Here is a 13,365-nt window from a genome sequence, read left to right on the forward strand (position 1 = left end):
CATATGTTATTTTGATCGTTATTTGGATGAGTGCTCCCAAACTATTCCATCCAATTCAGCACTGATAACTTGAGCTAAAACGGAGAGCTAAAAGCCTTTTTGCCTTTCTTATTGTGTTACTGAAGAAACCAAGATGTAGAATAATGACTTTAAAAGAAACAGGAGAAAGGAAGGAGATGCTTCAGTAGCTGGACATCCTCTTAATACTATTTACAGCTGAAGTGCTCTATATATGTGTTTGAGACTGATGCAGGGCAAAAAACAGATGGAGATGATGGAACAGAGATCAATCCACTGTCTCTTCAGTGGTCTGTGAACTTCAGCTAATATTCCCTTCTGGCAGGGTGTAGGCAGATTTGTTCTACCAAGTGACATGAAATACTACCATCTTTTGATAGTTTCAGTAGCAGGTGAGATTTTTAAAAGGGTTGGATAAGTGCTGTTTGCACAGATAACTGTTTATTGTGTTAACCCTGCTGAGAAGCAAAGTGGCAGTCTTGTGTTGCTGCTCTGTACTGCAGTCCAGTGAAGCACACTCAGTATCAGGTTTGAATAACTGAGACCTTTCACCAAATTTATCCTGAGAATTTCAGGCAGTTCTATCAAGTACTTACTCTGTCATAAAGAGTTGCCTATTCCAAATATATAGCATTATAAGGACTGCCAAAATCATTGTCTGCGGTATCTTGTCATGACTTTCATTTTTAGTTTCTGAGGATTATATGTTGCTTCTGCTGTATAATTTAAATGAATGCTCTGTACTTTGACTTCCTCAGATCATTTATTACTTTTAACAACTAAGCATAAGCAGTGAGAGATCCTATACACTTAAATACTTTTGTGTTGCAGTAGCATTAAATCTGGAGAAGTAATTCCATATTCATGTGTTGCTTCTGCATTAACAAAAACCCCTGTAATTTGGTTTAGTGTTAGAATGTGGAAGTTCCTCTTGGTTTAAATTCCAGTCAGCAAGTTACTGAAAAAGAAATTAATGTTTTTAGTTCAATAAAAGCTGATCACACCAGCAAAGAATTGTAGCTTTCAAAAATCAGTAAAACACTGTGGAACTGTATTTTTTTGTGATTGTCTAGAAGTGCTTTGTGCTGATTAGAAAACATATAAAGAAATCCGTCTTGTAAGGGAGACTAATACTGTGTAGTAATGTGTGCTTAAAAAAAAAAAGAAGTGTTCAAAAGAAAAACTCGATCTCTGTGGAGTATGTTTCTTTCAACAAAGACATGTAACTCCCACTAAAGCATTACTGTGTGTGCATGCCTTGAAGGCAGAGTATGTTCTTATTGAGTAATTTAAGACGACCACTCTAATGTAGCATCTCATGTCAAATGGTATTTCAAATGCAGTAGTGCCAGAAGTAGGCACTTATAGAAGAGAAAGTCTCCATATAGGCTCATTTGGGATTCCAGGGAGAATCAAAGCATAAACCAAACAAAAATAAAAAGCCAACTTGGGTCTAACTCCACTCCAAATAGCTTCCACAGGTGCAAGGAGCATCTGTTTGAATCATCCTTTTCCCTTTAAATGAAACTGTACCAGTGATCTCTATTTAGAGAATTCCCAAATCAAATGACCTAACTGTTTAGAGAGACAGTAATAGGCTTTAATAACTTTTTTCCACAGTAACTAGCTTTATCATCTTAATCCAGAGAACATCTGGTGTCTAGGGACCGTTCCCTTTTCTTAACTAGAAAAGCTACCTTATTCAACAAATGTTCTTGTTTCAGTTTTCTTCTTTGGAAAAATTGGCTTGTATTGAGGATGCATTTTCACTGTCTTAAAACCCCCCAACATGCTATCACCTCACCTTTCAGTCCAGATGGAGGTAATCTTCCTAAAAGATAATCTCTGTATGAAAGAACTTATGCAAGGGTTGATACAGAGATGACTGTGAAAACTTAAACTGTTTCACAGGTAGGCTGGCCAGATGGTTGAAATGTTCCCTGCTGATTTAAAACCCTAAATAAAGCAGTGTCCAAACAAGGGCAGTGTTGTAGTAGAGCCCCTCCCTGTCTGTACTGTTGCTCTATGCCAGTAGCTGTGTTTGAATAATTTCAGCATCAAACCAAATTTAATTCTTTGCCGTGTCATAATGGAACTCTTCACCAATGTGAGCAGGCTCAGTGTGTTATTTAGGCTATGAGTACCTTCCTTGCTGTGTTTTGCAGTGCACTCATTTTCATGAGAGCACAGATGAGACGATTAATGGTAGGATTTTTCCTTGCTCTGAGCTCAAGAGAAGATTACTTCCAAAACGGCCAATCCTTAGTTTCAGCAGAGACAAGTTTTCAGGGTGTGTCTGACTACAAGATGTTTGAGGTGACTTTGAAAAGACATAGTGGCAAATTTCCCATCACCTCTGGTGTGTTTTGTTAGTGATTTTGATGAGGAAAGTTGTACTGTCCTGCATATTAACTTGGAGTATTAGGTGTCTAATAGGCCAGCTACTCCCTTGCGAGTCTCCCAGTTTCAGCCCTGGCTCAAGTTGGGCAGAAACTGAACTGTGAAGCTTGATTCACTTTTGTTTTCTCTCCTTCTTTGCTGGCATATCCTAACAAATCTGAGCTACTGATGCATGGGAGTCGGGCTGCCCTTACAGGATTTGTGGTTCAGTGATTTCAGTGCTGGAAAGCATGGGAGCAGAGCTATCTCTCGACAGTCCTAACTCATTACTTTAGCTTTCAGTTTCAAATAAGTTTTAGTTAAAATAAATGGCGTAGAATCGAAATTTAGGAAGACAAGCTTTTCCTCTGAAGTCACTTTGTGGAAAAGGAAGCAAAGCAAAATAATGGTCCCACCTTAGTGTCCTCGATGCCTTCAGGTACACATGTGCTAAACAGGCAACATAGACACCAGTCTGAGCTTGGGAGCTGGACAAAAGAGGAATGCTTCAGGCCATAAAAAAATTGACTAACAAAACCATCAGTAGAAAATTGTATGTTTCCCAGACTGGATTATGAGACTGGTTCTGTAAAAGTCCCATTTTCAAAAAGGTTGAGTTTGAACTGTATCTGTGGTTCAAACTAGCATTAAAAGGTACACGTTTGTATAAGACTTACTTACTTGCCCTTTTTGGCAAATGCCCCTTTCTCTCTCTCTCTATATATATATATGCCCCTTATTTTAGGTGCTTTCTATAACACATGATTGCGTACATTTTATAGGCTGGAAATATTAATGTAAATGTCTGTTCTCTTTAAGTGACTCTATGCATCTTTTTTCCCCTTGTGCACTTGATATCATTTCAAGACAGTTTGAATTATTAGACTGTTCACTTAACACAGAAAAGAGATTCTGAACCTTTTAAGCCCTTGAACTATCAGAATGGAATACCAGTCAAAGACTTTTTGCTGTTCCAAGCCAGGGAAGAACACTTTAAAACATTCAGAAGTTTTCTTACAGAAAGGATGCTACCTTTTAATGTGTTGTTTTTTGCATGTAAGTTATTTAAATATTGCACTTGAATAGCTTTCATATATTGCTCTTGAATAGCTTTCATATCTGATTTGAGGGTTGTTTTTTTTTTTTTCTGAGGGCAGGGATTTACTTTATTCAAATTATTTGTTTAAATAATTCTTCATATATGTGAATACTTTCTTCTGTCTTTCAGTTTGCCTACTTGGAGAAGCTGTTGTTGGTCCATGGTGCTTGGAGTTACAATCGAGTTACCAAATGCATTCTGTATTGCTTCTACAAGAACGTGGTTTTGTATATTATTGAGGTAAGAGTAACTAAATCTATGGGTCTTACTGGTGCTTACTCCTCAAATTCTCTCTTATAAAAAGCAAAACTCATCCAAATGGATTGAGCTAAAAAGATGTTTATTTTTCTTCCATGTTTAACAACCTGAAGTTCAGTTTTCCTCCTCAGATTTAGTTCACTGTAATCTTTTAACGTTTGTAAAAGGAAAAATGAAGGTTTCAGTACAGTGAAACCAGGCATATGTGATGTCGGGGCAAAGTTAATTTCTTCTGTACAAATGTTCTTACTGAAAGCGTCTTTGTATTAATGAAAACATTTCAAACAGAGCTTAGATTTATAAAAACTTGAATTTGGGGCTAATTTAAATCAAAAGTTTGTTTAATAGAATTGGAAAAAAAATCTATGGACAAATAGTAAACTAGGAAAATTATAGCTGTTTTGTCCAAGTTTATAAAGACTGTAGCTTAGCTGGAACTGAAATTAGTTTGCCTTGCTTTTTGGAAAGAGAAGACATAATTTTGACCTACAGTGCCAGTGAAATGATAAAATCAGTCAGGTTATTTGATTTCATAATTAAAAGGTAACTGTCTTTTGAAAATTAATTGCCTGAAGATGTCATGTAGTGAAATTGGATTTTAAAGAGGGCTGAATACTGTTATTACTGTTAATACATTGCATTTCAACCTGCTTAGACAGGAGTGTAGTTCTCATGCTGCAGAATATAGTCTTGAATTTAAGAAGTATTGGGAAGGGATTTTTATCATGTGCTGTTGCCTAGTTAGAAACACATGAGGAACTTGAACTCAGTGGTTTGGTCAGTTGAGTATCAAGTGATCACTTGGTACAGCAATTTCCAGAGTGTTCACCACTTTTATCAACATAAGTCTGTGTGTGTGTGTGTATATATATATTAGGTTTTCTCTTTCTTTCTACAGTTTAGCAGCCATGAATGAGGTTGACAGATAGGAAAATTACAACATTTAGAATTAGGCAGATAGTTATATCAGTTACAGGAGACAGTGGGTAAGTAATGTTTTGCTATTCAGTAGGTCCTATAATGGTCAGTGCGTGCACCTGACTCTGTCAGGGTTTGATCGGCTTTTATGCGTGATGTTAGACTCTTAGAGAACAAATACTTTTCCCTGACCTGTTCTGTTTCTCCTGTGCTGTTTCTGAATTAGCTGTTGGTTGTTAAAATTTCAATACAGATTACTCTACCGCAGGAGTTATGCCATGCATCATGTTTTTAGAAAGGTTTTTTACATGCTGTTGAAGATGACAATAGTATTTTTTATTGTGCAAAAGGAATATAAATAATTTTTCAAATAACTTTTCTAGTGGATTTCTTATTGAGCATGGCAACTGCTGGGGGTTTCCCTGAATTGTTCAGAAAATGCTTAACAGCTTCACGATTACCTTCTGTGATTCTTTTCTCCGTTTGAAAATTGTGTGCAAGTCCTGCTTCTAGCCCATTGTAGCACTGTTTGTCTTGGCTTCATTTACTGTAGTCTGACAGGTAAATTAAGTTCTGCATCACATGTTGTATGGCTAAATTATGCCTTCCCATTGAGCAGCTGTGCAAAGGGGTTGAAGACAAGTGAATGTCTTTGGTACTTCCAGCCAGAGATAGCTTAATTATTTTACCATAGTGAGGAATTCTATTAGCCAGGTATCTCTGTATGATACATAAAATGCAAGTCTGCTCTGAGAATGTGGGGTCATATATTCTCTTCACTGTCTTAGTCTGTGTTCAGTTCTTTCTGCAGGCTGTAGTGAGGCAAAAGAGCTTTTGTCTCCTGATGTCCGTTACTAAGGTCAGTTGTATCAACACCTTAGCACTGAAAAATGTTTTACAAGATGCTGCCCTGCATCTCAGGTACCCCTCTATGCTTATGCTTCATAGAAGTTGGGAACAAGTTTAAGACTTAAGGGGGAGGTAAAATGACAGAAGTAATCTTGTAGTCCTGCAGCAATGGGAAGTGCTCCATTTGGTTTTAGTTTCCCTGGTGAGTTTGCTTTAATAGCAGCCTTGAGGAACTTCCCCTCCAAAGCTGTATAAAACCAGCCAAATTGCCTGGAAACCCAAGAGTTACAAGTTTTGGTATCCTAGGGATGCAAGGGAGAGAGGAGAGATCTTTAATTCCCTCCTTAGCTTTGCACAGAGAAAGATAAGTTGTTTTGTTCTTCTGCTGTGAAGCTCAGGAGTGCTGATCAGTTTGAGGTATGGAGTGATGCTCATGAAAGAGAAGCTTCACGAGGGAATAAATCCTTCAGCTTAAGTGCAGTTCTGCACTGTTGCACAGCTGTGCATATGGTGCATTCCTGACTGTTTCCCAACGCTCTGGACAAGTTTAATATCTACCTGTACTCTGTGCTTGGATGTGTGGTGTATGGGGAATATTCTTTCAGCTTCATAATGAAACAGGGATTTGAACCTGAGCTACTTTCTAAGTGTATCTTCTGAAGGATCGTACTGAGTAAATATTTGTATAGTTGAGTCAAAAAGCGCATTGTGAATATGACTGTCAGTTATACCTTTGTTATGGTATCTGTTTTATTTCAATGAAAATTTACTACCTGAGGAATAGATATTTTAAGCCTTATATAAATGAGTTTTGCAGCAATGAGGCGCTGGGGCTCGTCATAACTTTTATTCCCTGATACTGTCCAAACACCTGAAGGAAGAGGTAGTGCTCCAGCTTAGCATACAGGACATCTGGACACAACTTGCAGAGGCATGCGTTAAGATTAAACTTAAGTTGATTAAACAATGATAAATGCTTGAGAAGAACATATTGCTGTTTTGTTTGCTGTCATCCCAATGTTGGTATACTAAAACCCTTCATACTCTTAGAAGTTCATCTTGACACCAGTCACTCTTATACCCGGAGGATCCAAGTGTTGCATCTCTGAAATATTAAATTTTGGGGTTTTGTGGGAAGGATACTCAGGTAACTGCCATCGTGGGCTTTACTCCTGAGAGATGCTGCAGCATTAAGACTGGTGCTTACCTTCCTGTAGTGGCTTGTTTGTGGAGAGACAGGCTCTGGAACGGTGTTCAGCTGCTTTGATGAGTAAAATGTGCACCCATAGTGGGACAATTTGATGCAACTGGAGAGGTGGTATAACAGAAGGCAGACCTCGTGGTTTAGTGAATGCAGGGGAAACAGAGGTGAATGTATTTTCCCTCTTACTTGATAAGGCCCTCCTAATATTTTTCAGGAGGTGAATTTTAAGTCGTCAATGTAATAAAGCTCAGTAAAGTCTGAGAAGATTTTTGGCTTGGCTTAGCAGCTGTGTTCCTCTCCTTTCTTTGGCTGGTCTCTCCTTTAGCATTTCTTCATCATTGTCCTGCTCTTCTCTTGATTTCTCCCCTTGATTTTTGAAAAGACAAAATTCATTAAAATATAAACAAAAAGCACAAAGATAAGCAGGTCCTGGAAATGCAAATCCTTTCGGTGCGATTCATAGCCGGATCACTTGCATATCACTGTTGCCAAGGTGCTTCAGGGTACAAAGTTGAGGTTCCCTTGCTTAGGGAGTCACCAAGAGGAGTGCAGAATCAAACCATTGCATCCACAGAGCTGGTTGATACAGTAATTGTTGCTGCTTCCCCACTCTTGACTGACCGTACTGGTTGCAAGGGAATCTACACGGAAAGCTACCGGTGTGGCTGCAGGGATGAAATACAAATATAGAGCCCTCTCTGTGGTGTCCATTCCTGTATTTCTGGTGTCTGGCTGCAGTAGCACTGTATGCTAAAGCCATTTCTGAGGAAAGCAAACCATTCAGCATCATCCTGAGGCAGAAGATCGGTGACAAGATTTTGGCTTTTGAAGATTTGACATGCAAATACCTGGGCATCCTTACAAAAAACCATTTCATTCAACTACTGATGTACCTGGCTTTAAACTGACTAGTGAAATGAAAGATCTGTTCCACATCTGTTGAGCAGATATATTTCACTGGAGATGATATAAAGTTGTCCTGATGATATCAGAGCTTGGAAATACAGCTGATCTAAAATGTAAAAGAATACAGAAATATTGCTTTCATGTCATTCTTGGAGAAGTAAAACACAGCAAGATCAAAGGTGAGATCAGAAATATCAGGTAAGAGTTCAAGACCTTTGGGAATGGTTCTGTGGAAACAGTAGCGTGGAAGATAGTTTTCAGTCCAACACAGTGTGCAGGAAAAGTGTGCTCAGTACTTCACTGGAGCATGTTGAAATATACTTAAAATGAAGTGCTTTTGTATTATATATTGCAGAATGAGTTGGGGATGCAAATAGGTGGTCCCAGTGTCAAGGTCTGGCAGTGGAGACCATGACAGATAAATGGATGACAAGTGGGAAGGGGAGAAAATAGTGTCCACAACTTGATGCTGCATTATTCTAATTTCTGCCTTAAGAATCCAGAGATGAATTGTAAGGCCATATTAGAAAGCTGTTTCTTTTTGGATCCTGAAAGGGAAGTCTTAATATGTGAGTGGTGTTAAACAAACAAGATAAATGCACTAAAGAACAAAACACCGGGATCATAAATTTTTCTTCTAGAGTTGAATTTTCAAGTTGCAAAAGCTCCCAGTAAACATGCTTTTAAAGAAGTGGTGGTTTAATGAGTCAGCGGGGTCTGGCAATGAGAACTGTTAAGTGCTCCACACACTCAGTGGTCACCACTTCAGACGAGCTGATAGCACAGGCTGCAAAAGCGCACATGAAATGTTGCAGCTTGAGACCTTTCATTTGTTTTTCCTGTTTTCATGGCTTCCTGTCAAACACAACAGGTATTTTTAAAAATATGGAAAGCAGACATGGGAATTTTGACTCTCCTATCCAAATGGTATGTGGGAAGAGTGTATCATGGTGCTAAAAAATATACAGCTCTAACGCTTTGGTGTGCTTATCCCTGATTTATGTAATCTGACTTTTGTCTACATCCCTGTGCTTTCTGTTTCCAATTGACTTTGCCACTCTGAGGTTGCAGCCAGACAATAGAAAACCTTAAGCATGGGGATTTTTGCAGTAAGTTGAGGACTGAAGCGTAATAACTGTTGTCATATAAAGCAACTTTCTTAAGAGATAATACCAGTATTTCCCCCCAGTGTCAAATTAAGGATAAGAACATCTGGTTGCAAAATTTTCTAACAAGGATAACAGGAATACAGGCAGCTAGCTGTCTTGTCATACTTATTTATTCAAATTATTCACTTGCCTGTTCAAATACTTCAAATGCCAGCAGGCATTTAATAATCATTACTTCTGTGTGCATATACTCAGTTCATGTGGTAAGCTTAGCACAATGCTCTTATCATGATGAAGCAAAGGACGAATGTGTATGTGACTTCCATTCTACATCATTTGGGAATCTAACCTTTGGATTCTCACAAATGCATCTGTATCCTGAATGAGTAAGTTATTCTCTGTAGACAGGTGCTTTCAGGTAGGCAGAAGGTGGGATTCAGTGTCCTTAAGATTGGTATCAGATATAAATTAGGTGCCTGAGAGAAAAGTATTTAGGTTACCTTTATGGATCTCTGGGCTCATGGAGAGCTATATGGGACTGGCAGCTATGTCCCAGGACCTGCTACAGACCATCACCTGTCTGAAGCAGTAGTAGTAAGAGCTCTACTTTGAGGTACCTTAATCCTATCCAGAAAATCAAAGAAACTTTTTTTTTTCCTCTGTCCTTATTGTTTGTTTGTTTTTGAAACATGTAAAAGGGAAGGAATCCAGATCTCTTAGCTTGAGTGATGTTAATCGTTCAGTTCAAAAAGTGCAGAGTATTTACAGGAGGTACAGCACAGAACTTGGAGACATGGAAAGCACAGTAATGGATGCAGTGTGAGGAGAAAAGCGTGTGAGACTCAGCACTGTATCTTGATAATTTGTGGAAAAACAGGTCTTGTATATGTACCTATTTTTCTCTTGCGCTGTTTATCAGACAGGTTTAACATGCAGAAGACCTAGGGCAGCATAGAGCACTATCCCCTTCCCACCCACCAAAAAAGCTCTCCATATTCATACTCTCCAATTCAAGAAAACATTCTTTAGTAGCAAAAGTTACAGGAAACAGATACTACAAATAGCCTGCCAAGGTTCTTGGAATATCGTAAAAACAGTTGGCCAACCTAATCCAGAATTGTCCAGATAGTGCTTTGCTTTTTGTTCTTATAAATATACCCTAATTCTTTTTCAGTACCTGGTTTATATCACTACCACTGACAATTCTGTATTTCGAAGAAATTCAGCTTTGTGTATAGACTAGTCTCACCAACTTTAATCTATGATTGACTTCTTATTTTTGGCTTCATAACTGACCATGTTAATCCCAAGAGTTTCCAAGGAATCAGTAACAAAGGTAAATCCATGCTAATTTGCCTCTCTTTTTTTAGTGCTATGCACTGCACAGTGAATCACTAGAAAGCACTCCGTCTTTTCTGAAAACTAAATTGACCCTACTGTGTAGCAACTGGATTTGAATTTTTTCCAGCTATTTTTAAAAGTCATGGAAACTATCAGCATTGTTCTGAATTTATGAACGCTGTCTTAATTACACCCTATAACCAATGCAACCTGTAATTTTTCAACACTCCAAATATTATAAATGATCATCAGGTTTCTTAGCATGGTCTGAAAATCTCTGGGTTCAATACATACTGCAGTAGATTACTTCAAGAAGAGATCTACTGTGACATTTTATTGTCTCAAAAATAATATGTTTGAGAGTGCTTCAATCAATTTATTGTATGAATTTGTATGTGTAAGAGGTATGTGAAAGGCACAGTGGGGTTTTTTTTCTTGGTAAAATATACGCATAATCTGATGCAAAAAATCTTAAATTCACATTTGGTGGGCCTATAACAAAGCAATGATAATGCTGTTCTCTAAATTTGAGACCATTAAATGTGAAACATTTAGTCAGTGTGTTCATCATTAGCAATGTGTTCATCAAAGCCAGAATCGTGTTATCAGTAAGTGTTTTTTTCAGTTTAACTATGTCACTAATAAAAATACAAGTTCATGTTTAAGATGGAGATAAACTAACATGAGGAAGCTTTTACTATGGAAACTAAACCTATATTATGAAAGGTAGAAAAATTCAAAACTAGGTTTTTTTCATCACAAAACCAGCTTTGGAATTCAAGTGTTCATTGTTCTTAATTTGAGCCCCACTCTCTTTCCAAAAACTGAAAGTTTTCATATAAAATATGACTCCTCTTATGGCTTTGAATATTGACTTGAAAAATATTGGCTGCTCTGACTCAGTATTGGATAACCCGTTGTTTTAATAAAAATAAAGGGAAATGAATCCTCCTTTCACTCAGACTATAACTCAGTACATGTATTACTTGTAGTTACAGAGCAGGCTAAATTTCAAATTTGTATTGATGTCAAAAGTGCAAATAAACCTTATCAGGGCATTACTTTACACATTCATGCTGAGTTTAGCAATGTGTGCTGTGCTGCACTGAAGGGTAGGGTTTTGAGGCAGATTTTTAAAAATCCAATGCCATAGATACGTAGATGTGTATGTGGTAATACAGCTATTCACAAATATATCCTTTGGGCCTGCACTGGTTTTCTTTATACCTGACCTATACCCCTGTAATTAAACTTCCTTTAGTAGAGACATTCCTCATTTTCATAGGAACAGCCAAGAGCAGAGTAAGGTCCTATGCATATTCCATGTATGGAGCAGGGATTTTTGTCTGTTTGCCTTTTTTGTTAAGCAAACGATGGGGCTGTTATGCTGAAGGTGTGAGGGTATTCCCATTTTTGCCTGTACCTCATTGCTTAAAATAACCGTATTCAAAATGCATTTCTACAACAATTTACTTGCTTTTCATAGAATCATAGAATATCCTGAGTTGAAAGGGACCCACAAGGATCATTGAAGTCTTAATTCCTGGCCCTGCACAGGACAACCCCAAGAATCACATCATGTGCCCAAGAGTATTGTCCAAGCACTTGAACTCTGTCAGGCTTCGTGCTGTGTCCACTTACCTTGGGACTCTGTTCTAGTGCTCGACCGCCCTCTGTGTGAAGAACCTTTTCCTAATTCATGCCCTTCCCTTGGGTCCTATTGCAGGACACCAGAGAGAAGAGCTCAGTATTTTTGAAAATAGTAATACACATGCTTACAAAGGAAGCTGAAGAGGACTTGCCCTATCACCAATGATTGCTGACAAATTGGAAGAGTGAATCTAATTCTTGGGTGTAGCTTTGAGGCACTCAAGTCAAAATGGCTCTGTAAACATGCATGTTCTGTGACTTAATACAACTTGGGAGACTTGAGTCCTCCAGGGGAGAAAACAGCAGAATTACTTGTACTCATTAGCTGTATCTGCTGCTGTTAAACTCAGAAGTTATCCTGGTGTTTCAAGACGTTGCTCAGCCTAGATGTGAAGAGGGGTTTGCTGCAGTTCTTTTTGCACAGGTCTTTGTAAATCATTTTTAGGTAGTGACAGAGAGCTTGAAAGTTGTAGACAAGGTGTAATACTGATTCACAAGTCATACTTTTGTGCAATTTCACAATGGGGAATTTAGCTTGGAGCCCACATCTGAAAATGTGCGGTGGCTTGCCTCTGAGCAGTCCTACTGAAGTCACTGCATTTTCTACTTCCCTACCAGTTCTTTAGAAATAAAATGGGTTTATTTGTCCCAAGCCATGTGCTAGGATGTTGTTTCTTGTGTGCACACAAGAAGTGTGCTGGTCTGCATGGACTGTGTTTTGCTTGACTGAACTGAAGTCTGCCTGACTGCCAGCTGCTTGCTTGTGGTACAGTCAGGCTGGAGGGCTTGGTGTTTCTTGAGCATGAGTAACTTGATCGTAACACTGAAATATTCTGATTTGTGTTCAGTTTTGTAATCTTGAAGCATTTTACTCGTGTGTTGTCTCTTCATTCTTGGCAAGTTGAGCAAAAAAGCTAGCCTTACCTGAGCAGTCTCGCTGACAACTTCTTCCTTCTAATTGTGGGTAAGGGCATTTCTTGGGCATCTTTAGAGGGGCACCACTGGAGTATATGTTTCTAAAGGTCAAATTTTAAGGGTCTTTGTAGTACAGATGCAAGCAATTGATGAATCTGTAGCCCTTGGTGTCTTAATGCTGCTTCACAGACAACTCCAAAAACCTTCTGAATGCTAGGTCAGGAATGTAGGGTCACTAGATTTTTGGAATATAAAATTTCTTTCCAGGATCTGTATTGTGAACTGAGCTGGTCCTAATTATTTTGAGGTTTCTTGGGTTTTTATGCTCGTGACCCAAAGAAGCTAGGGCAGAAAACAAATCCAGCTGAATACAGATTCCACTTTTAAATGTTGCTAGAAAATAATTTTGCCATTTGACTTGGATGAGCACTAACGATAAAAATACCTCTATCCAGTTTCACTAATTAACCACTAGAGATTGTTTTATCTTGGCATGCATAAAAGGCATCTTTAACCTAGATTAAATGCATGTACAGGATTTAAAGTAAAATGTATCTTATATATGTCAAGGAAAAAATCTAAAGTATAGGTTTGGAGGGTTTGTTTGCTTGAGTTCAAGGTTCAAGGTCTTGAATTTTTTTATTAGATCAAGGTCAGAGGTAAAAAGTATACCATATCCTCCATGATCAGTCTGCAGTGTAAGTCTGCAACAGAATAGG

At 38.3% G+C, this 13,365-nt stretch overlaps 1 protein-coding gene across 5 annotated transcripts in view; it reads left to right on the forward strand.

The window, feature by feature from the left end:
- The window catches only part of ATP8A2 (ATPase phospholipid transporting 8A2), a 313,861-nt gene that overhangs the window by 167,080 nt on the left and 133,416 nt on the right, over positions 1–13,365 (forward strand). For all 5 annotated transcript variants that reach the window (XM_027884061.1, XM_027884051.1, XM_027884086.1 and 2 more), the window contains one exon: positions 3,626–3,736. In XM_027884061.1, the coding sequence (XP_027739862.1) occupies positions 3,626–3,736 (111 nt within the window). The remainder of the gene's footprint in view (positions 1–3,625; positions 3,737–13,365) is intronic.

The sequence above is a fragment of the Empidonax traillii genome, unplaced genomic scaffold (genome assembly GCF_003031625.1).
Source record: "Empidonax traillii isolate 1590-97213 ecotype Southwest subspecies unplaced genomic scaffold, ASM303162v1 scaffold9:size3134949, whole genome shotgun sequence".
NCBI lineage: Eukaryota > Metazoa > Chordata > Aves > Passeriformes > Tyrannidae > Empidonax > Empidonax traillii.